This window comes from Pithys albifrons, chromosome 18 (genome assembly GCF_047495875.1).
Source record: "Pithys albifrons albifrons isolate INPA30051 chromosome 18, PitAlb_v1, whole genome shotgun sequence".
In the NCBI taxonomy this organism is placed as follows: Eukaryota; Metazoa; Chordata; class Aves; order Passeriformes; family Thamnophilidae; genus Pithys; species Pithys albifrons.
In genome coordinates this window covers 376654-400795 of record NC_092475.1, presented here as the reverse complement: position 1 = coordinate 400795, position 24142 = coordinate 376654, and the positions used below count along the sequence as shown (strand labels likewise).

At 46.7% G+C, this 24142-nt stretch overlaps 1 protein-coding gene across 4 annotated transcripts in view; it reads left to right on the top strand.

The window, feature by feature from the left end:
- The window catches only part of PREX1 (phosphatidylinositol-3,4,5-trisphosphate dependent Rac exchange factor 1), a 117729-nt gene extending 94980 nt beyond the window's left edge, over nucleotides 1-22749 (top strand). For 2 of the 4 annotated variants that reach the window (XM_071572541.1, XM_071572537.1), the window contains exons 23-40: nucleotides 413-574; nucleotides 1105-1315; nucleotides 2390-2651; nucleotides 3806-4012; nucleotides 6234-6322; nucleotides 6527-6609; nucleotides 7122-7212; nucleotides 8838-8966; nucleotides 9600-9641; nucleotides 11201-11418; nucleotides 12385-12484; nucleotides 13116-13259; nucleotides 14163-14277; nucleotides 14723-14789; nucleotides 15486-15673; nucleotides 16316-16418; nucleotides 16967-17034; nucleotides 17237-22749. In XM_071572541.1, coding sequence (XP_071428642.1) covers nucleotides 413-574; nucleotides 1105-1315; nucleotides 2390-2651; nucleotides 3806-4012; nucleotides 6234-6322; nucleotides 6527-6609; nucleotides 7122-7212; nucleotides 8838-8966; nucleotides 9600-9641; nucleotides 11201-11418; nucleotides 12385-12484; nucleotides 13116-13259; nucleotides 14163-14277; nucleotides 14723-14789; nucleotides 15486-15673; nucleotides 16316-16418; nucleotides 16967-17034; nucleotides 17237-17279 — 2322 coding nt within the window. In that variant the 3' untranslated portion in view covers nucleotides 17280-22749. The remainder of the gene's footprint in view (nucleotides 1-412; nucleotides 575-1104; nucleotides 1316-2389; nucleotides 2652-3805; nucleotides 4013-6233; nucleotides 6323-6526; nucleotides 6610-7121; nucleotides 7213-8837; nucleotides 8967-9599; nucleotides 9642-11200; nucleotides 11419-12384; nucleotides 12485-13115; nucleotides 13260-14162; nucleotides 14278-14722; nucleotides 14790-15485; nucleotides 15674-16315; nucleotides 16419-16966; nucleotides 17035-17236) is intronic. The other 2 variants (XM_071572538.1, XM_071572540.1) reach the window with 2 other exon arrangements.
- Nucleotides 22750-24142: the final 1393 nt, after the last annotated feature.

Genomic DNA, 24142 nt, shown 5'->3' with positions numbered 1-24142 from the left:
AGCTTTTCCCATGTGATGGGCCAGGTGGGCTGCAAAAGGAATTGGGTAGAACTGCTGCTCTCAGAAGGCAGCAGAGCACAGAGTGTCCTGGTCATCTCTGACGCAAATGAGCTCGGCCCAAATGTTTTTGTCACATCTCAGTAACATTATTGTTGTGTCCCATGAGAGTGTGCCAGAGCAGGTAACTTGGACAGAGTTATTTTGATCCACTTCCATTACACTAACATTTTTGAGGACTGTTTTGCAGCTGGGAGATTAGACATGATGGTGGTTCTCAGGCAGGAGTAGAGGCAGCTTGTTCTGGAGGCAGCTGCATTCAGCCATGGGGCTTTGCCACTCACTCAGTGGAAGAAAACAGTATTTTCCCTCACTTTCAAGTCTCATACCATTGACATGCTGTGTTTTTGTTTAGATTTTAGAGGCCTTTGCTGCAGAGGACAATCACTTTGTCAGGAATTGCAGGAGGCTCCTGTCCCTGAGCAGTGCTGTGGCCACCATGCCCCAGTACGAGTTCCGGCACATCTGTGACACTAAACTGGAAAGCATTAGCAGGAGGATCACCAGCTACCAAGAGGTACAACACTACTAGTTACAGGGGAAGGCTCGAGACAATTCTTCATTGTGATAAGTGACTCTCAGTACTCTCTGTTAATGAATCTGAGCAGCTCTGAGGTGAGTTCCTGGAGGCACAAAAACAGCTCTGCAAGGGACTGAAACTGCAGGTTTGGAGTGAAGAAGGCTGTGTCTGTAAATCACTCCTTTCTGCTTCTCAGAGGTGTGGGTTATAATATTATTGAAGGTTCATTGCCACCATGTCAGTGAATAAATCTGACAACAGAATGATCCGTGTCTTACTTAACATGAACACAAGTGCAGTGTATCACAGTGTGCTTTTTTGGTGCAGCTACCCCAGCTGTTTGCAAAGGGCATGCTAGAAGGTACAGTTAATTGCCTTAATTTGCTGTTTTATGATCTTTCCCTTGAATATGCTATTCCAGCTGCAGCAGAACTCTGGGTTTCTGGAATGGGAAGCAGGAAGACCAAAGGATTGTCTGTATAGCCTTTTGAAAATGAAGTACCACAGACCTGCTTTGTTTCTCCCAGTTTGCAGATGAGTTGAAAACGAAGGTGAGCCCAGCCTTCAAGCAAGCCCTCATGGAAGCACATGCCCTGAGCAGCATGGATTTCTGCCCCACCAACTGCCACATCAGCCTCATGGAGGTGTCCTACCCCAAGAGCTCTACCTCAGCAGGGAGGTCGTTCAGCATCCGCATCGGACGGAAACCCTCCATTATTGGCCTGGATCCAGAACAAGGTGATGATGCACTTTCAAATCAGACTTGTTTCATCTGCATAAAAAGTTGGGGGTTTCCACTGCTCAGCAGGGTCAAAATAAGTTGCAAGGAAACACAGTCTTGCCAGTAGCTTTTATTCCTCTTTGACATGACAGCCTCCTCCTGCTGTGAGACAGTGATGCCTTTGGGCACAGAGAGCTTCAGTCAGATGTTTCAGTGGCTGAGAGCGTGGGCCTCTCTCAGCAATGCAGTGCCCTGCAGCACCTTTGCCCTTGTGGAGGTGACTTTGGGTCTGAAAGTGACCCAGAATGCCACAGTGCATGAGAGGGGCCAGCAGGAGTCAGTCACGTTGTAGTGCTGCTTTCTTTTGTCTTTGCTAAATAAATTCCATGCACTGGAGCTGAAAGTCTCACTCTGTCAGGGGATTTACTTTCTGTCCTCCAACCTGGTGAATTGGATTCCAGCACTTGTTGATATGATCTCACCAGCTGTGCCTCTGATTCATTGCCCCGTGAAGGCCAGGAATGGGTGAAAGAGGGAAGTGTAGAGTTAACCAATCCCTGAGCAATGGCACTGACTGTTCAAATTGAGGTCAGTAAAGGTGCTTGGAGATATTAAATATTAAATCCCATAGTATTTTTAATGTGAGCTAAGGTGGTTAGCAAAGAATCACACCAAAACTGTCAGCATTGTAAATGAAAAAGAATTCATTTATCTTGTGCAAGGCTACGATCCTGTTTCTTTATATAAGTGTCTGAGTGCAAATGTCTGTAGAGCTGGAATAATAACAGAGATTCCTGAGAGTCCAAGGTCATTAACTTTCACTAAATGCTTTTAGATACTCTCCATGTTGTCTTTATCAGTATATGTGTGGACAGTTGCTGTCTTTGCTTCAGTAATGTAACCTGTTTCTGAACTGCAGTAAGTTCAAAGCATCTAGTTGGCATGCAAGGAAAAAATCCACTTTTTTTCCAGAATAGTTCAGTGAAATTTTAGTTTTTCTTGTTAAAATTCCACCTGTCCTAAACCAACCCCATTGGGACGGAGTGGGGACAGTCATTACAGCCACACTAACCAGATCCTTTGATGTTTAGTAGGTACCTTAAATCCAGTCTCATACACTCAGCATTGCATCACCACTATGGCTGCACCAGCCTGGAGGTGTCTGCCCCCAGCAGATGGGGATCCTGAGGGCAGCTTTGGCCAGCAGAATGGGGCAGCAACTCAGGAAGGAAGAGGACTCAGTTTTCTGCTGAAACAGGAGGATTGGGAGATGCAGGACTCGTACTTGCACCTGTTTAACAAACTGGACATCGCAGTGAAGGAAATGAAGCAGTATGTCCTTCAGATAAATAAGTGAGTACAGAATCCTGTGTGCTCTGAAGAGAGAAATTCTGATAACACTGAGGCATTAACCAGAAACCCCCCTGTGCTGCAGCCCCACTGGCAGCCTCTTCCCTCCCCTGTTCACACCTGCCCTGCACAGTGATCCTGGGGGTTCCCTTTTAACTCCAAGCTGTGATAGCTCCTTTGCTGCCTGGGTCACATACACCCCATGTACACCCACCAGTATTATTGTCTTTTGCTCCTGAAAGTCTACCTGTTTTACTTACTATTTATTCCAAAAGAAGAATCTATTTGGTATTAAGAGCAGTTTTGGAATCCCATCTAGACACTAAGATTTTGTCTGTCATAAGACAGACTAAGCAAAACTTGTGATTGCAGGCAGGTTTCTCTATGGCACCTGTGGTTTCCTTTCCTCTTTTTTTCTATCTCTCTTTTTCTCCCCATGGGTCTTCCTGGTGGCAGTGGTCTTCCTGGTGGTGTGTGCATTGTGTGTAGCAGGTGAGGGTTTGGTAGCAGGGGCTGAGGGGTGACCTGGGTGGGAGGAGCCCCCAGGGTGCCTCGAGCCAATCCCAGCCACCTCCATGAATCCCAGGAATGGACAGCCCACCATGCCCTGCCATGGCCTGGCCCCAGCCAGCAGCTCAGTGCCCTCCAGCAGGATGGGGAGGGAGGCAGGAGAGGAGCAGTGAGGAACCCCATGGGTGGAGATGTAGGTGGTTCAGCAGGTGAAGTAAAAGCCACAAGCAAATCCAAGCCAGGAGTTCCTTCCCTGCTTCCTTTGGGCTGCAGGTGTTCAGCACCTCCAGGAGAGCAGGGCCCATCCCCTGTAACTGTGCCTTGGGAAGACAAACACCATCTCTCCCAACGTCCCCCATTTATATCCTGAGTGTGGTGTCCCATGGTCTGGCACACCCCTTGGGGCAGTTGGGGTCACTCTGAGGGGACCTCACTGCAGCCTTCCAGTACCTGAAGGGAGCCAAGAAAAAAGATGGAGAGAGAATATTTACAAGCGCCTGGAGTGAGAGGACAAGGGGGAATGACTGACAGAGTAGGCTTGGTCTCTGTAGTCTGTCCAAGGTGCTCACAAGGTGGGTTGTGCCTTCACAAAGCCTTGGCCGTGATCCTTCCTTCCTGAGACTGAGCTGTGTGTTCTGGTCCTGCAGACTGCTGTCCACCATAACAGAACCTACAGGAGGTGGTGCCTGTGAGCCACCATCTGCTGAGGAGACATCTCCACCTTCCCTGGGAACAGAAGAGAGCGATCCTGACAAAGCTGAGCACGGGGGAATCAAGAAGGTCTGTTTCAATGTTTCTGAGGAGGACCAGGAGGACTCTGGACATGACACAACGAGTTACAGAGACTCCTACAGGTTAGTCTGAAGATTGTGCCACTTTTTGCTTACTAATAAAGTGTCTCAAAGTTCTGATTTATGGATCCAACAAGCAGGTTGTTTTCCAGTCAGTCCGTTATCTACAATTCTCTTAGTAAAGTATTCACTATCATTACATTTATTACCATGATGATGCACACAGTAAAAACAAGTTCCCCTGAAACAATGCCAAAGTACTAAAGCTTCTAGAAAACTGAAGAAAATGAAATAAATAGGTCTAGTGTAACTTTCTATATCTTGTAGCTAAAACTACAGAAGCCCAGCAGGGTTTGCAGACTGCTTGGTCTTATAATAGCTGCTACTGTAAGGGGATGTTTCCATTCAGTTCTGCAACCAATTTTCCCAAAAGTCTAAGACACTGAGAAACAGAAATGGACATTGAGTTTTTTATTTTTAATGGACCTTTGAAACCATAAGTGCAAATGTTTATTCACCTGTTTCAAAATCTTGTTTTGGGGACATGACTGACTGCTGATTCTCCAGCAATATTTGCTACCAAAGGAAATCTCTCACACTCAAATCTGTCTATTTGGGGAGGAAATATTTGGAAACTCAGCTGCAGAAGAAATGGAGTAACAAGGTGCAGCCATGGCTGAGCCCTGCAGTGTAAGAGGCTGTTTTCACATTTACAGTCAGGCCCAGAGCTGGGATGGTCACAGGGACCCCAATAAATGGTGGGTCTGAAAATGCCCTGTGCAGTCCTGGGGCTTTTCCTGGGCTTGCTCTGGCCCAGCAGCTTTGGTTCCATCCATCAGGGCTGCAGGACTGGCACAAGGGGCACAGCTAGTGCTGGAAGGAGTCTCTGGAGCCTGCACAGTCCCCTCCTTGCTCAGGACAGGGCCAGCAGGACTGGCTGCTCGTGGGCTTGTGTTGGGTTCAGTGTTGGGTGTCTCAAAGGACAGAAAGTACAAAGTCATTAAAGAAACAGAACGAGCTCTTCAGTGCTGAGCTCCGGGGCCTGTGTTTGCTGGGGCAGATCTCAATCTGCTCATGTGCTCTGGGGCTTTCAGAGGGAAATGTGCTGTGTTTTGTTCACTGTGTGGGCATCTCTGGTTTAAATTTCTGTAATTTGGGTTAGTCTGTTCTGGGGGACAAAGTAGCAGCACAGTCTCTGTGGGTTTGTCACTTGTTCCAAAATCCTACACGTAAATGCAAGATGAGAAGCATTATTTTGTCTTATCTTTATTAGACAGAGGCAGAGAATGAAGCATGTATTACAGATAATAGTTACTCAAGGGGGAATAAAATGTGTTTTGGTGGGTTTTGATTTGAAAAAGTATTGAGGAACTACAAAACCAAGCAAACTGCAGATAAGAAAATACCTTGTTTGCATTAGTCATGCAGCTTTCCCTGGGATAATTTGGAGTGCAGTTCATAAGGGTTTGTGCTGCAGTGTAATTGCTGTAAGTATTAATCTCCATGAGAAAAAGCAGATTTCTTTGATACTAGATTCAACAAAGGATAGCAAGGACCCCAATTAGGATTCTTTCAGTTGCTCTTACTTTTTTCTTTCATGTTGGTCTAAAATAAAATCAGAGGAGGAGACAATCTGAAGAACTTTTTAAGTTTTCTTTTGGGCTTATACCATGAAAACCTCTGTCATTTCATCGGAAGGGGAGAGCCTGAGATCCATGGCCTGTTTGATTACTTTTATTAAGTTACAGTCAGTGTAAAGTGGACTTTAAAGAGAGGAGATTGACCCTGGAATTGTCCAGGTGTGCACGAGCCAGGATGAAGCTGAGTGTCCTGACTCCTCTGTGGTGTTATGGATTCCTTACACTTCTCCCCTCTCTGGTATCTGTTGCTGCACCTCCCAGAATGCTGGGTGGGTGCTGTGATGTCCTGACAACTGGCAGCAAACACTGAGTTTGGTGCAGCTCCAGTCTCACAGATTGTGTTTGCCCCCTGCCCAGTGCCCATAGCAGGTTCCTGGGGTGACCCAGCCGAGGGTGCTGCAGCCATTGGCATTATTTACAGATGCAGGGGGATGCCTTGGGCATTCTGTGGGCACCACAGCCAGGACAGGACAGCCTGTGGCAGCCCAGCTCCAGGGGCCTTGCATGTCCTCAGTGGGTCATTTGCATATGTGGGACAAAGTTGGGTTGTGGGGGCAGTGCCAGTGAAGGCAGAATGCCACCGTGCCAGGGCTGGGGTAGGGACAGCTTTGGTTCATCCCCCTTTGCTCTGCTTTGCTTTGCAGTGAGTGCAACAGTAACAGGGACTCAGTGCTGTCCTACACCAGCGTGAGGAGCAACAGCTCCTACTTGGGCAGTGATGAGATGGGCTCAGGTGAGTGTGGGCAGGGCTGGGCTGGGCTCAGGTGAGTGTGGGCAGGGCTGGGAGGGGTTCAGGTGAGTGTGGGCAGGGCTGGGAGGGGCTCAGGTGAGTGTGGGCAGAGTTGGACATAAAGCAGCAATCACTGGTGTGAATGTGCCTGTGGCCTCATCACAGATTACATTTGAAAGTTAAAGGCTTTTCATCTCTCCTTTTTAGGAGATGAGCTTCCCAATGACATGAGGATTCCTTTAGACAAACAAGACAAACTTCATGGCTGTCTGGAACACCTTTTTAACCAGGTATGTAGAGCATTATTCTTAGATAGATTTGCTTTCTCTTTATCAATATCAGTCCAAGAAACTGAAAGTACCCAATTGTATTACGAAATCATATTTTGAGGAGGGCAAACTATCAGAATTTTGGGGTACTAAGCAAGTATTACAGGACAGTTTGAAGAACCCCTTTTGTCCACATTCAAGTTGCCTCGTGATTTAAGCAAGGCTGACCTGCCCTATCTAAGGCATGAGACCAAGGGAACAAAAGGTGTTGGGAAAAAAAGAAAAGGTGAACAAACATCTAATGCTTTGTGTGATGTAAGTGGATCACACCTGCAGATTGCAGGAAGGTTCTCACAATGCTGTGCTAAATGAGAGAGGCTCTTCAGGCCAGTTCATGGCTACAAAGTCCTGCTGCTTGTCAGTCCTTCCAAAACACAAACAGTGCAATGGTCTGGGCATTTCCCCACAAGAGTTCTGTTCAGATTTTCTTCTGCATGTCTTTCTTACACTGATTGGTAACATTCCAATTGTAGGTTGATGCAATCAATGCACTTCTAAAAGGACCAGGAATAACTAAAGCCTTTGAAGAAACCAAGCACTTTCCAATGGACCACAGTTTGCAAGGTAAAGAAATAGGTTGATTGTATTAGTAATGTGATTTCCAAGACCTGTGAGCTTTCCCTGAGTGCACACACTCCCTCAGGCCACACAGAACTCCTCACCCTGCAGTCTGCCCAGTCAGGCATTCCTGGCACTACCTTGGCTGAGCATCAGAGTTTGGCATCTCCAAGAGGCTGTTTTCATGTTACTTCCTCTTGAACACACAGAACACTGTTTTGCTGCTGCTGAATCCTCACAGCTCTTCCACAAGTCTCCAAATCCCCTCTTTGATGTGAACAAACCTCAGAAGGTACAAAGTAGGGATAGGTCAGATAGAAGGTGAATGAGTGTTCTGATAAGCTGGGGAGGGGCTGACCACTATAAATCCTGAGTTTGCTTAATGACTTGCTCTGCTTTTCTTCAGATGGATAACAGCCAGAGTAAACTCATCCTCACATGACACTTATTTTGAAAGCTGACTCCCATAGAGAGCAAACAGATGATACTGTGTTTTCTTTTTCCTCAGGGACCCTGATGAGACTTTGGGTTTGGTGCTTTTGGGGCTCAGGATGTGGTTTCTCATCTCCCTGCAATACACAGGACTTTATTTTCTGAACGTTTGCTGCATTTCCTTTCCCACTTGAAATCTGAAATGTTTCCTACTGTTCCTGCTGTAGCTCTGGGGCTGTAGCCACACTCCAACCCCTGACAGGCTTTGGGTTTTAGTTACAGTGGAAAGCTCTAGAACTAGAGAGCTTTTCCTGCTTTTTTTCCCTGACTCCAGAAATAACTCATATGAAGTTCTCTTACATGAACTCATCTTTACAAACACATTCACATTTGTGTAGAATGTTTGTCTTTCCATGCACTGTTTGAATGAAGTGCAGAAATAACAGACACTTCCTTTATTTTACTTTACTTAAACAGAGTCTCATTTATTTAAAGTAAATTAATTAGCTGAGAGAGTCTTTTAGTTTACTGATGATTCCACTCTGGTCACACTGAGAAACAAACAGGCCCTGCTTACACTCAGCTGGAATCCTGGGCCAGTGTCTGTGTTAGCAGCTGCCACAGACACCTTTTGGTGATGGGTAGACCTTGGATCCTCTCCCATTCCTATCCTAGAGCAGTTACTTGGCAGTTTTTCTGGTTCTCTGCTTATGCATTTTATCACCAACAATGGGGTGTTTGGCTTAGCTACGTAGCTAAGTCATGGAGAATAAATTTTTTACTGTATAATTAAATAATTAGCTTCCATCAAGTGAAAGAAAGCAGAATATTGCAGAACTTCTCATCAGTATTATGGGATGTGTCAGCTGCAGCCAAACAGTGGATGTGATTGTGCAGAGCCAGACTCAGATCTGCCTGAGAGCTGAACAGAAAGGGGTTCTGTGTCTGGATGGGCACAGCTCCCTGCTCTGTGCATGTCACAGAGGCCCCAGTCCTGCAGCAGTGCAGGGAACCTGCTCCTGGCACTGTGGGAATGCCCTTGTCCCTCTGCAGGAGTTCTGTGTAAGAATCCCCTCTCACTCAGGATTGCTGCCATTGGTTCTCTATCTCTGCTTTCCACTGTATTGACTCTGTAACTCCCAGGCCACTCTCAGCTCTGCAGCACTTGCTTAAGGGCTCACACCCTCCATGTTTTCCAGAGTTTAAGCAGAAGGAGGAGACCACAGTGAGGTGCCGGAATAACATTCAGAGCAGCATCCAGGAGGATCCTTGGAACCTCCCCCTGCGCATCAAGAACCTCGTTGAACTCATACAGAAACATGTGGAAGGTCTGTAAATAAGGGAAATTCTGTTACTGCCTTAGGGAGAAAAAGATCGTGGTCTAATCCAGCCTAGCAGTTGATTTTATAACTTACTCTCAATTTGTAGTAAGCCTGTCCTGGGCTCCAGTGAGGACCAGGTGCAGCATTATGGTTGGCACAGTCCTGGTGCTCTGTGGTAAAATTGCAGCTGTGCAGCAGTTCCAAATGGATCAGTGTCCTTGTGCTGTTTAAACCCTTTCAGAAAATGAAGAGAGAGGTGCTTGGTATATTCCACAGTGCTTGGTATGTTCCACACTGAAGTGAATGCTGAGCAGATACTGCAACATCCTAAAGCATTGCAGTGTGGCTGAGCTGAAACAGGAGGTGAAGGTGATGTTTACAGCCCAGGGCAAAGCACTGGGCAGAAATCACCTCCTTAGGGATTCATCCACAAGGTTCCTGGCAGCTAACAGAGAATGTAGCCAGGAAAGTTCTCTGTTTCACATCTTGGTTCTTTCCCTCCCCAGTGTGAGCCAGTGGGGACTCCCAGAGCAGGCAGACTGGGCAGCCTGGGGGGGAATGGGGACACTGGTAACCAAATGCAGTCACACCTGCCTTGCATTATGTTAACTACAGCATTCCCTTTCTTCACTGCTTTAGATGGGAAGAATCAGCTGCTTTTGGCCTTGCTAAAATGCACAGGTAAGGGGTTTTCATTTGTTGCAAACAACAGACATACAGAAGTCCCTAAGACAGTTTTCTGTGCATTCATGAGTGTACATGAGAATGTGATGTGTTTCCTCAGCACTCAGGGGTTTTCCCTGGCACTTTATGCTAACATTTCTCCTGCTCTGCATCTAGGCCAACCTTCCCATGGATCTGATGTCTCTTCTTCAGTGGACTTGATTTCAGTTCACTGGAGGCTGCTTGTGTTACCTGCCTGGTTGCTGCTCTTTCACAAGCACTATTTTTCTTTTTACTGTCTTCATTTTTTGCTTTATACAACTCTCCTTCCCACACAGCCTCTGCTGCTTCCTGCGGTGGTGGGAAATGAGATCTGATGCACAGATTCCTGTGAGACCACGGGCTCTGTCCCCTTTCCAAGCAGAGCAGGCGTGGGAGGGCTTAGGATTGTCTATACTGAAGTTACAGCCAGGAGCAGACCGAGCTCCTGAGTACACTGGGCACATCAGGAGCCTGTTACCCTGCACGGCCACTGGTGGCAGAGCGAGGCACAGGTCCTTCCCAGGAGCCACTGCACAGTCTTTCTGTAACTGTAGCACCTATTTGGTATCCTTTTGTTTGAAAATGAGGCAATAAAGAACTGGAATAGGTTGTCATTGTTTGACTGGGCCACACTTGATTCTCAAATTTTCATAGAATGAAGATAGAGACTTTTGTGGGTCTGAGTTCCCTCTCAGCTAGTGCCAGGGCTGTCCATGAGTCTCCTGCAGCATTTTCGTGAACATCCTCTGGAAAGAAGGATGGTTGCCCTTAAGCTGAGAACATGGCCCAGGGCCTGAAGTGTTTCAGTCAGTCTGTTGTGTTCAGTGCCGACAAAAACAATGCAGACACTCAAAGCCTCTGGGTGACGCCTTCAGCCCCTGGCCCTGGGGAACTCTGCCTTGCCGAGGAGAGCCTGCTGGAGGAGCTCCGGGTGCCTGGGAAGAAGCTCCTCACTTATTCCTGTGCCTCTTTGGCCTGCAATCTCCTTAAGTGTGACAAGATTGCTTTGACCAGCATGTGCTGCCTGGCAGGCACCCTGGAAGCAGAGTTAACACAGGGTAAATTCTCCCAGGAAACATCAACCAGTTGGTACCATATGGATGGGCCCAGTTAATGCATTAAGCATGTGGGAAGCCCACAAAGTACAGATGGATGTAGGAAGATTAATCTTTAATAGAACAGGAGAGAAGTAATGACAGAGACCTTTCAATAATTTTCTTGCTTCTGTAAACATAAAAAGAAGGGAGTCAGTCCAGATATGGCTGTAACTGAGGAGTGACAGCTCTTTCCATGCAGATGGCAGAGGGAGTAATAAACAGTCAGCTGGACTAGAAAATTGTGCAGCATGCATGTGTGCCAGCCATGCTGTCCTCTCTCAGCCAGGGCACACAGCAGGGAGAGGTTATCTGTTACGGTGGGGCAAAGCTGCAGCAGAGGCCAAACCTCATGTGCACACACAAACTGCTTTGGTGGCAGCGAGGGGAAAGACAAGTTCACTCGTGACTTCTTTGTGCTTCTCTCCCATTCTCTGGCAGACACTGAGCTACAGCTGAGACGTGACTGCATCTTCTCTCAGGCCCTCGTGGCTGCTGTTTGCACCTTCTCAGAGCAGTTACTGGCTGCTCTCAACCATCGCTACAACAACAACGGCGAGTACGAGGAGAGCAGCAGGGACGCCAGCAGGAAGTGGCTGGAGCAGATCGCGGCCACGGGGGTGCTGCTGCACTACCAGGCCCTGCTCTCCCCCGCCGTGGTAAGATGCACAACTGGGGCACCCCTGGGGCTGCTCACACTTGTCTGGGGGATTCTGAGCCACTCACGGCACAGCCAGAGCCCTTTGTTCCAGCAGCATGTTCAGACTGTCACTGCGGCAAACTGGAGATTCCTGCTGCTGCCAACCACGTGGGCACGTTCCTTGGCCCACCTTCCTTATCCCTGTCATCTCCTCACAAATACCAGGCCCATTGTCACACCACGGGATCCAGTCTGCCTTCACTGCTGCATTCAGGGAGGCTTTAGCACCCAGCTGTTGGTGGCACAAGTGTCCCCTGCCATCCCCTGGTGGGGACACATATTCCCCAGGCAGGTGAGGAAGTTCAGAGTGCTGCAGAATTGGGACAAATGGACAGTCCCTCTGTCAGGTGCTGGAGTGTGGGGCCCCATGTCTAAGGAGAGGAGCCGTGTTTGCAAAGTTCATCTGCACCCAAGGAGCACATGGGCTGCAGCTACAGGACATCAGCTGCCAGAATTGTAAAAATGCTAAGGAAAAAAGGAGCAGAAAAAAAGAAAAGTAGCTCTTACATTATAGAAAACAGAAATTTTTTTTACTTTGGAAATATTGTCGACTGAATGTGGGGGTTTTCTATAAAATTCAATCCAAACTATTTCTTTACATTGCATGGAATGTATCAATATTTATTTGGCAGTAAATGGTCAGCTGTTCTTCACATTTGTAGGTATAAAGTTTGGAGAAAGAGATCCCTTCAAACTTATTCAGTCCTTAAACCTTTGTACTGTGTGAATCACATCAAAGGACATTAAGCAAAGGGTGGTTAAACTCGTGTCAATATGAGTTAGAGATGTTAGTAATTATCTGGCTAACGGAGCGATGGAAAGCTCTGCACTCTGCTCGAGGTCTCCTGAACCAAAGCATGCCCAGAACAGCGACCCCTTCCTGAGGGAATAACCCTCGGTGTGTGTTTGCTTGCTCTGCACACAGAAGGAGGAGCACACCATGCTGGAAGACATCCAGGTCACTCTGGCTGAGCTGGACAAAGTTGCCTTCTGTTTCAAGCAGCTGGATGAAAGTCTTGTAGCAAGTGAGTGTTCTCTGTTTCTTTGAAGCTCTTTTTTGTTGTTGTTGCATATTTTATGGGCTAATAACCTGACTAAACTCCATGAGCCACTGTCAGCCCTGGGGAGCACTGGCAGCTTCTCTGCAGCACTGTGGATTCCTCAGCCTGCACTGCAGACACAGCAGATGCAGCAGGACTGAGGGTGGCTGGGGTGCCTGCTCTGTGCTGGGCAGCTGTGGCCTGTGCCCAGGAGCCTTTTCTGGGTGCCTTTGTACCTGGGCAGGTGTGACAGAGGATGAGTTGCAGTTCCTGACATGTTTGTGATTCACCACATTCCCTGTGTGAATCCCCAGCTCTCCAGTGTCCTACCCTGACAGCTCTCTGTGTTTACTGGCTGAGATCCCATGAAACTACAGGGGATTTTAATGATGAACCATGTGCAGTGTATTTGTGTCCAACATCAGGCTAGGTCAGACTAACTATTATCTTTTTAAGTGCAGTATGTCAGGGCCTGCATTCTCTCCATAAGGGCTCTCCCTTAGTCATTTGTGGTGGAGGTGGGAAATGTCATTAGGTAATTGAACAAACTGCTTAGCAGTGGTTTCACAATTCTGCTGCTGTGCTAAAGCAGTAAATGTTTTCTTTATTTCTCCAGATACTCATGTCTTCTACCACATCGAGGGAAGTCGTCAGGCCTTGAAGGTTATCTTTTATCTTGACAGCTACTACTTCTCCAAACTGCCTGCTCGGTTTCAGAGTGGGGGAAGCCTCAAACTGCACACGGTGCTCTTTACAAAAGGTGTCTATAAAAACCTTTCTTAAGAAAAATAAGTTCAACTAATGATTGTGAAAGGTTCAAAATAAAGAATGACCACGAAGCTCTTAAAAAATGCAGCTGAGAACTACAGACACATTTAAGAAGCAGATGCTTCTGTTTTAGAAGACCTGGGGAGTGCTGGATTTTAGAATGAGACAATCCTGAGAGCAAGATCTGCCTGTCTGGGGCTTGTTTTATGCCTTCCTCTACTGGCCATAGAGACACTGTGTACTGCACCACATGGGCAATGTGATTAGTGTGGTAGCAGGAGATGTGCCAGGCAACAGGGAACGGGAGATGTGCCAGGCAACAGGGAAGGGGAGATGTGCCAGGCAACAGGGAACGGGGAGATGTGCCAGGCAACAGGGAACGGGAGATGTGCCAGACAACAGGGAATGGGGAGATGTGCCAGGCAACAGGGAACGGGAGATGTGCCAGACAACAGGGAAGGGGAGATGTGCCAGGCAACAGGGAACGGGAGATGTGCCAGGCAACAGGGAACGGGGAGATGTGCCAGGCAACAGGGAACGGGGAGATGTGCCAGGCAACAGGGAAGTGTTTTAAAAAGCAAACACCATGACAGAATCATCTGGACTGGATCAACCTGTTAAGCAAACATCCTCACCCAAATACAACACAGGAAATTTCCTTCCAGGGACTATTACTGGGAATAATTGCTGTTAGACAGAAGTGGAAGTGCTTCCTGAGAAGCTCACCCTTAGGATACCACCACTGTACTGGGAAAGGCACTAACTTTGTGCAGTAACAGAATCAGCCTTGACATGATCATAGTCAACTGCTGAGTAATGAGATGATACAGAGATAAATAAATGAATTAAATGAAACACTAAGAACATTGATTTAGTAAAATGTTTTCTTCTTCAGCTCTAGAGAGCACGGAGGGGCAGTCACAACCAGCTGGCTCATCTCTGGAAAAACTCCCACAGCAAATTAATGGTCTTTCCCTTGAAAAAGTGCAGCAATACTACCGGAAACTCAGGTATTTTGTGCTTCTGATTTGCCTCTGAAAATTTCAGAACACTCCTTGCTAAGAACCTTAAAATTTATAGAGAAAGAGGTTCCATTCCTGATTGGGTTTTTGTACAAATATGACTTTTGGAGGTTCTCATTGTCTAGTAAACTTGTTAATTTTCTTCCCATTGTTGAGCTCATTCAGAAGGAGGGCACTGTATAGGATGAAATATCATCAGATTTGACCTCAGAATTCTGTGCAGAGCTACAATTATTTTTTTAATGGGGATTTGGAATATGTTTTAATACAGAGTCTGTGAATTACTGTAGTCACAATGGTACTATAAGAAAGCAGATCTCCAAGTACAAGATTTTTAGCATAGCTTGCTCAGCTGTTTTATACAAGATAACACACATACAAGTGCCTGATTTGGAACAAATTGACTGATCTACTCCTTGCTGGCTTTTTGCAGGACATTTTACCTAGAGAGATCAAACTTGCCCACTGATTCCAATACTGCTGCAGTGAAGATTGACCAGGTATTGCTGCTGGGTGTATTTCTGCAATAAATTCCCTCACAGAAGTATAACTTCAACATCTCTAAAACCCCAGTTGTGGGATGCCCATATGGCAGGTCTGTACAAACCCAAACAGTCTTGTAAAATGTTCCCTGCCCTAAAGGAGTGAATGTCTCTGAAGTTTGGCTGCAGTTGTTTCGGTGAGAAGAAAATGTGCAGTACCAGAGTAGACACAGCCCCCCTGCCTGGGCACTGAGGAGGCTCAGGGTGCCCCTCCTGCCCCTGCCCAACAGTGCCTGAGCCCAGATGGAGCAGGCTCATGTTCCTCTCCCACAGACATGAACATGGACAAACACTCGATTTGCAAGTTCCACTTTGCTCACAGTTACAACAACAGGCAAATGGTGCTGCCCAGCACCTCCAGTCCAGGCAGTCTCTAATGGGGCAGGGCACGTGTGTGGGTATCTGCAGGCGAGGATAGAAATGCTGCTGCAGGGAACACAAAGCCAGAGACCATCTGTGGGATTTGTGGTAACTGCAGAGAATGGCCCCAGGCCTAAGTAATTGTATTTTGCCACTTCCAAAGTTCATATATATTCTTATTAGTTGTTCTGTGTGGCAGTTGCTCTCGTGTAGAACATCGTGCTTAGATACAGGATAAAGACTTGTGTAAGTGGAGGTGGAAGTGCCACTGACTGTCTCTGTGTTGCTGCTCAGCTCATTCGCCCCATCAATGCCATGGATGAGCTCTGCAGGCTGATGAAGGCTTTCACCAGCACCAAGGCAGTGCAGCCGGCGTGTGCCAGCGGTGCCCCGGCCGGGGCTGCCCTGCTGCCCGTGTCCTCGGAGCTGTGCTACCGCCTGGGGGCCTGCCAGATCACCATGTGTGCCACGGGGATGCAGAGGTGAGGGCGCCTGGTGCTGCTGCTCTGGGGAGAACTGCTGCCTTCCTAGAGACTTGGTTCCATTCAAAGCAAAGTAGGAAATTTTAAGGGAATGTCAAAAGGACCTAAATCCACTCATGTCTTTCCTTCAGGGTAGGTTGTGACTTTTAATACTTTTGTTAATAATTGGTATTGACACATAAAAGTTTTTGTGTTTCAGTGCATCAACTAGAGCAACTGAGTGATCTCAGGTCACAGAACTTGGTGCCTTCAGTCACATACTGAAAATGTAGGAAGTTAGTTGGACAAAAGTAATTTTAGAATCTTGGTATGTGCACAAATTGATTTTTAAACACACCACTGTTCTTCCAGTGTCTCAAAAGTAAAGATGCATTTGTGAATGCCTTTAAATGAATCCAGGCAGAAGAGCAGTGACACACAGCCTTTATTATGCTGCAACTCCAACAGTTGCAGTATCTAAGTGTGACAGACTGGAGATGCAGGACTGAGGTGATTTAACAGTTTGGTGGGTAAGGAAATCCAACCATGCAAAGATGAGCAATCAGCAAACAGCAGCAATACCCAACAGGCCTGTGCCCTGCACGTGGGCACTGCTCCCTCCCTGAGCTGCTCTGTGACCCCCTGTCTCGTGTCCCCGCGCAGGAGCACCCTGAGCGTGTCCCTGGAACACGCGGCCACCCTGGCGCGCAGCCACGGGCTGCTGCCCAAGTGCATCATGCAGGCCACGGACATCATGCGCAAGCAGGTGAGTCTGTGCTGGCCCCCTGCCCTCACCCTGGGCACGGGGGGGCAAACACCAGGGCACTCTGCTGGGCACTGCAGTTTGGGCACTACAAACCCACACAGCCAAACTTGTGAGTGTATTCAGTCATGTCTGAGCAGCTACACCTGTGTCTGGCAGGACCACATGAGCTCTTGCATGTACAGCCCTGACAGCAATTAAAGGATATGCCTCAGTGTGCAGTGTCTGAAGTGCGTGCCTTGATGGTTAGAAAGGAGAGACTGTGCAGCACAGTTAAGAGAATTTCTATGTGGAAATGAACCAAGTCTCAATCACAGTGTTAAATAGCAGCAATGCCCTAGTGCTAGACAGCAGTGCCTGTGTAATGCTTTGGGACTATTTCTGTCTTTTAAGTAAACACAGATGACTAATGTATCCACCCAATGGATTCCAAATCTTCTGGAAGTACTTAATGGATTCTCAAATAGGAACCATACTCTCATTATAATATTTTCCCCTAAGGATCAGCAGCTTTATCCATAATGTTAGTACCATAAATTCTGTTTCCATAGGGACCAAGGGTTGAAATCTCTGCCAAGAACCTGAAGGTGATGGACCAAATGCCACAGTGTGCACCTCGGTAGGTTATTACATGTTATGCATTTTCTCTAAGTGCTGCTTTTATGTTTCTGGAACAATTGTGGAGTTCCTGTTTGTGGTTGTTCAAACCACAACACTGTTACAACCAAAGATGACAAAGGGCTGCTGACTGCCCATACAACGGCATAACTTTGTTATTCCCCTTATGCTCTTTAATTCCCTCCTCTTCATCTGCCCCAAAGGCTCTACAGGTTGTGCCAGCCACCCACAGACGGCGATTTATAGAGGTAGGAGCCACTGGTGGCAGCCCCAAGGAGTTCCCAGTGTGGGCAGCACTGCCCAGGGCCCACCACTGCCCCTGGGGCTGCTCTGGCTGGGCATGGACCTGCTGTGCCCCAGGAACATCTTGCTCCAGGAACTGCTGCCCCAGAACCTGCTGTGCCCCAGGAACATCCTGCCCCAGAACTTGCTGTGCACCAGGAACCTGCTGTGCCCCAGGAATCTGCCTGGGGGCTCCTGCAGCACCTGCAGGATTTTTGTGTTTCTCTGACTTCTTGAAGAAATTCCTGAAACCACCCTCTGGAGGATGGAGGTTGCTGCCCTGTGCCAGGTGCCTGGCACAGTGACTGTCCTCTGCAGGCAGGGCAGGGGCAGGGCAGGTTTGCTGCCCCCTGTCTGGGTGCCCCTGGCAGTTGGGGGCATTGGTGCTGTGTGGGGCCGGAAATGCTGCGGCCACCAACCCCTCCCTGTCACTCGGCAGGATCTCGGTCAGGGACCCTGAGCAGCAGCTCCACAAACACCTCTCCTGAACTGACCTGCACTTTGGAACAAGGAGTAGCACAGCCTGTGGTTCATTCAAACACGAACAGAAAGAATTTCTTCTGGAGTCGTTTTCCACTTCAGCCCAGTGAGAGCCAACCTCTCTATGCTGCAGAGTATACATTCCATAATACTCCTGACCAGTACTTCATTTTACTTACCGTAGCTTCCAGGTTTCTGATTAACTTTTTACTAATGCCCCATGATGATGTACTCTGGAATACAGTGCCAGTGAAGGGGAGAGATTGGGAGGGAAGGATTTTAGGAAACTTTACAAAGGAAAAAAAAGGAAGTGGCGTAGTCAGACTATTTGAACAGATGTAGTTTTTACAACAGGTCAGAAGAACTATACTTATTTATGTGGAGTGGAATAATATCTGAGTTTGATCATGTTATTATATATACAAGATTTAAATAAAAATTATATTGTTTAAAATGGGACCAATACGCTGGCAAATACACAGCTACTCCCAGTTTACTGAAAAAATCTACATTATTTAAAATCTTTTAATATTTAAGTAGTCTTTAATACAGTTATTAAGATGTATTAGGGATGCTTTTAAGTTAAAAGAAAAAGGAAGCATGTAAATAATGTATTTTATTTTTCCTTGTTTGAAAAGTTGTTCTTCATTCTGTCAGTATTACCCTAAGCACAGTAATTTGTTCCAAATTACTGGCTGAAACTAATCAAACCAGGTCAGCAGCCTCAGGACAGAACTCGTGTTGCTTTGGAGTGAGTGCCTTACCGTGCCCAGCCCTCCCTGCCCCAGCAGGTGCACAGGAGACTCCCCAGTGCTGATTCTCTGCAGCTCCCTCGGAACAGCTCCCAGGCAGGAGGTGCAGGAGTGCTTTGCAGTGATGGATAGTCTAGAAAATAAGGGACTGGGGGGTTATTTGGGATGTTGTTTGGGTTTTAATTGACTTAGTTTTATTTTATTGGCATCCAAGCTGACTGAAAATCTAAAATTACACTTTTTCACTTGAACGTAAAGGCTTCTTCAATTTTCTTCAATCCTCTCTTCAACACAAAATGGCTTAGGAGAAATTGTTCTGAACCTTGTTTCTTAAATGTTTAGTGGTTTTTTTCTTAGCTCACAGACTGAAATAATTTGGGGGAAGGAACATATTTGGTTTTGATCTCTTACTTTTAGGCTGGTTGCATCCTGGTGCTAATGACACCAAGGCCATGGGCTTGATCCCCATGTGGGCCTTGTGTGTCCTTCCAACCCCCCGTTCTGTGAAACCTTCAGCTCTAACCTGCTGCAGAAGCTGGCACAGCCCATGGATTGCCAGCTGTGCATCCAGGGCTTTGGTCTGGGTGTCTGCTCTGGACTGCAGCAGAGGAGCAGATCACTATTTCAATGCACTTCGTTGTTAATTTTCAGACAGTAACTCTTACCATTTGCTGTTTGATGAAGAAATGGATGTTTCTTCACTGGATCCTCAACTTAAAATGTACTTAATATTCTGAGGGCTGTAGGAACACCCAAAGGAGGAAAGAGCATGTAGCCTGAGCCCTGGCTGTGCCTGCAGCAGCCCAGCCCAGCTCAGCTCAGCTCAGCCCAGCTCTGTGCAGTGCCCTGGCACGTCCTGGCCCAGCTCTGCAGCCTCTGCCAGCACAGGAGGGGCAGGAAAGGGCACCCAGGGCACCACACTGTGCACTGGTTTACACAGAAATGCACATGTTGTTGTCTCTGCAAACGTGAGAGAAGTTTTTATAATTAGAAGCTGGTTTATATTCTAAGAAAAGAAGGTATGAGCTTATTTTCTGTTACCTCCTTCAGTTCCTCAGCTCAAAGCTGTGGTGAGCAGTTCAGGCTCTGCCACTCCATGCAGTGGTGAGGAGCCTGAAGGTGGAGCAGTGAGAGGAAGGTGGGTTTGGTCTCAGTTCCAAGGGGCAGCAGAGCCCATCCCCTCCTGTGGGGACACTGCAGACTTCCTGTTAAGGTAGAAAACAGCAACTGTTTTGATGGTGTAGAACTGTGGGGTTTGAATCCAGTGCTGAAAAAGAAGAGATTCAGATGGCAAAAGAAGAGGGCAATGTACAAACCAACCCAGAAGCAAGGAGAGATTAGGTCTGCAGAATTTCCAGGGCTAAAAGCAAAGAGAAATCAGGCCTGGCACAACTGAGCAATTGCAGATGTCATAGATTTGGAGCATCTGATGTGGAAAACAGTCACCATGGAGAACATGGGAATGGCAGCAGGCTGATGAGGTGTGTATGCAGCTGGCTGAAGGAAAGAAGGCAGTGCTGAAAAGAAAGTGGAGTTGGGTGGCAGCTGCAAGTGGAATTTCTTATGTATGAGACTTGTACCTGAATTTGCTTGGCATTTGGATTGGGCACTGAAACACAGACCTGGGCAGGCTGGTGGGGATGCTGAGCTGGGGCACACTCTAGCAAAGGATCCCAGTGCACACAAAAACCCTGTAAGATTTGGAATGCTGAAGGGAATGAAAGGAGGGGGAATACATTTTGCAGTGCAAATATTAGCTCATGCACTTGAAGACTGAAGAGTGTCTTGCTCTATGTGAAAATGGGTGACTGTGTGTTGAGGAAAATAGGTATCTTTATAAGAAGAAGATAATGAGAAAGGTAAAGACAGGTCAATGTAAATATAAATACAGTCTGAAGGAATAAAAGGGGTGGAATTGATTAGGGATAAATATTGGCTGAAACTTTTTCTGGACCCAAGAAACATTTTTCTCCAGTCAGGCTCTGTCAGAAAAAGCACTGACCTCAGTGATGCTGAGGTGGTGTCTGACCAAGGGGAACTTGGCCAAGCCCAGCCCAGCCCTGCTCAGTCCAGTCCAGTCCAGTCCAGCCCAGCCCAGCCCAGCCCAGCCCAGTCCCATCCCCTCTCTGCCCAGCCCAGCCCAGCCCAGCCCAGCCCAGCCCAGCCCAGCCCAGTCTGGCCCAGCCCAGCCCGGCCCAGCCCAACCTCTCTGGCTGTGAGAGGACCAGGGGAACAGTCCTGCTTTTCTCCTTTGCCAAGGTGCAAATGCCCCTCAAACCCAGGCCTGGGCCCCTGCCAGCATTAAACATCTTCCCATCCCACTCTTCAGCTGCAAACTGGAATCTCGGGATTTTTAGATGAGGAACCACAGCTTTAGACAAATACACATCTTGTTAGGAATAAAAACCATTGAGAAGGCCACCTGAACTCTGGCAAATTCTTTGCCCTCTGGAACTATTTGCGTGCACTGACACTGTGAAGATTCAAAGGAGAAAAATGGTGAACTGTTTTGAAAACTCATAGTGCTTTACATGTATAATATAAATGCCTTGAAAAACAGGAATCTAGCTAAAAAAAGGACAAACATCACAATGACATGTATAAAAATCTCTGCTTTTCATTCCTATAAATATATTATTTGCGAGTACTTCATGTAAGAAAAGGGAACTGAGTATATTTTTATCTACTTGCTCTGCCTTGTTTCAGGATTCAGAAGTACTGTGCATTAATACCATCAAAGGACCTAATTAAACATATCTGTTCTCATTAGGGAAAAAATAAACTTTTATTTATGTGTAAAGCTTCTCCAGACTGCCTTAACTTCAGCTGTTTCTACTTGATTTGAAGAGTAACAGAATTCAGCACATAAGCAAACATTAGGTGAATAATATTTTAAAATGGTCCTGGCAGGAAGTTACAGGATTGTGATTGCAGAGTAGCACCTTTGCCTTTGTTAAAGAATATCACCCAGTTTGCCAGGAGGAGAATATTGTTAAGGTTCTTCCAACTGTCAGCCTTTACACCCCGAGAATCAGGTTCGTACTCACTGTTGAAGTCAAGGGTGCCAGGAGGGAGGTTGGTTTGTACCCGGACCCCAAATCAGCCTGGAGGGGCTTCACTCCCTGTCCTGCAGCCTGGAGGGGCTTCACTCCCTGTCCTGCAGCCTGGAGGGGCTTCACTCCCTGTCCTGCAGCCCACGGTGGCCTCAGTGATGAGTTAAAGACAAAGGACCTGATTAGCTTAGGACAGGCTTGGGGGTGTAGTTAAGTTTTCCCAGATGTTTCCAGAGGAACCAAGAGCACGAGAAGAAATTCCCTGCACCAACACACCACCACAGAACAAATAACCCCTGGAAGAGGGCATGCCTCTTGAAGGGCCTTTATTCTTACCTTGTGTACAAAGGGCAGGAATGGCATTGGTGTCTGACCCTAAGTTAGAACAAACCTAAAAGGCTTTTCAAAGTTAAACAATGATCAGCCAGAGTAGCTCAGGTAAGATTGAGCTCAAGTCTCATCACTGCATTTGCACCTAAGATCAGAGCCTCGTCTGGGCTGGGGGGACAATTCTGAAATAACACAAGTTGGAGGGAATGTTTTTGCATGAAACAGAGCTTGTTGTGGTTTTAGGAAAATGTTCCAGAGATTATATTTTTATATCAGTTCATGGATTGGCATTTTCAAATGATTTGTAAATGAAAAAATACGTAGAGAATATTTTAGAGGGTTTTCCCATTTAAGTTTGAGGGATTCTACTGTACTAATAGTGTTATATTTCTCTTAATGTTTATGTAGTTTTAACTAAGTACATGTACCCTGCATAAAGATAAAAGTCTTAATATAATTTTTCCAATTTTTGTATCCTCTAGTCCCTGCTGTCATTTTATCATTCCTCTCTGTGTGTGTTTCGTTTGCTGAGTGTCTGTCAGAGCTGAAAACAAGCCATTCCACTACCACTGCCCAGCCTGGCAGGACAATAAGCCTTCTCTCAGGTGGGATTCAGAGCACTGCTCGTGGGCTTGGAAGGGTGAAAGGTATCTGCACAGGATGCATTTCTAGTGGGCTGTGGAGAATACTTGGCCTATTGCTTTAAGCAGAACCTTTTGAACTTCTAGAAGATGGAGAAAGTAAAAAGTATTTAATGATCAAATCCTTTTTTGTTTTGTGGGTTAAAGGATAATTAAAATAGCTCTTTACCTCTCTGGACACACTGCATCCTGTCTTTATTGAGCCTGAATTGAAGAACTAAATCTCTTTCCCCTCTTCTGCCAAATGACAAAAACTGAGAAATGCATTTGGCTGCCCCAGCTGTGCATCTGAAATTTCCCCTGACCCTGAAACAACAACAGGTCTGAGTCTTCCCTCAGAGTCCTAAACTCAGTTTAGTATGTTCTGACACCCAAAATATGGAATTGGTGACAGGTTTTATGATCTCTGTGCTGTCGGTGCTGCACCAAGTCCATGTCAGAGCAGAGTGAGGGCTCTGGACCCACAGCCCTGCCCAGCCCTGACTCTGCTCCAGGTGCCTCTTGCCTGGGCTGGCACACTCAGTCACTGCTCTCAGTTACCCTTAACATGGCAACCCTTCATTTTCCTGCCTGTCCAGGGGCTTCCTTTTGGGGATACCTTCCATTCATTGAGAGAATCAACTGAAGATAATAAATCTGAACACCTGAAAGGGTTTGATGGTTTCCACGAAAGAAGAGAATGACACAAGAGTTAAATCCCTTCCTCCATGCCTCTGACAAAGATACTGAGTTTGACCCCCTTGTCTTTGTAGCAACAGAGAGAAAGATGTCAAACCACAGATCCAAGAAGAGTTTTGCACCTTCCTGTGTGATAAAAATGTGTTTGTCCCATTATTGCATGTTGACCGTGAGATATGTTAAGTTTTGGTTCTTAGCCAAAATCACCCTGTCAAATTCCTTAAGTCCTCAAAGCCTCAGAGCCTCAACATCTTTACAAGGTCAGGACAAGCCTCTAGTTTTTATCAGTGGTTTAATTTCCATTTCATTTGCAAGAAACTTAATGAGGTGCTGCTGTTTCAGCAGTTCCTGAAGGAGAGATCTGTTTCAGCCCTAAGAGTGTGGAATGTGTGACAGAAGGAAAGTCACCGTGCCACAAACAGGAGCAGCAATTGGCTACTCCCCAGACAGTTTGTAACGCTTGGGAAGGGGACAGAAACCAGAGAAGGGACAATGGGGCTTGGCTGCCTCTCACCAGCAGTTCCACAGAGCCATGAACTCACCCCTCGTGTTTCAGGAGATACTTCTCTGTTTCAGAGGCTACTTCTACCTAAGAGGAAGAGGAAAATTGGAAATATAAGGTAAATAATCATAAAGAAAATCAAATTATGAAATGGAGACCTCGTGAAAGTTGAAGTAGTCTCAGAGTATGTGAAGAGTCAGGAATCGTACATGATGGTGATAATTATCTCACTGGGGCTTAAGATCTGCTATGGGAGGAATTACTGAGATAATTATTTTTCTTGATGTATCCTATAGGACCAGTCAGCCATTGGGCTGAACTCTTTAGAGTCAAGCATCAAAAAGGTAGTTATTTCTCAAAGGAATTTACTTTCACAGAGTTTGTCCCATTT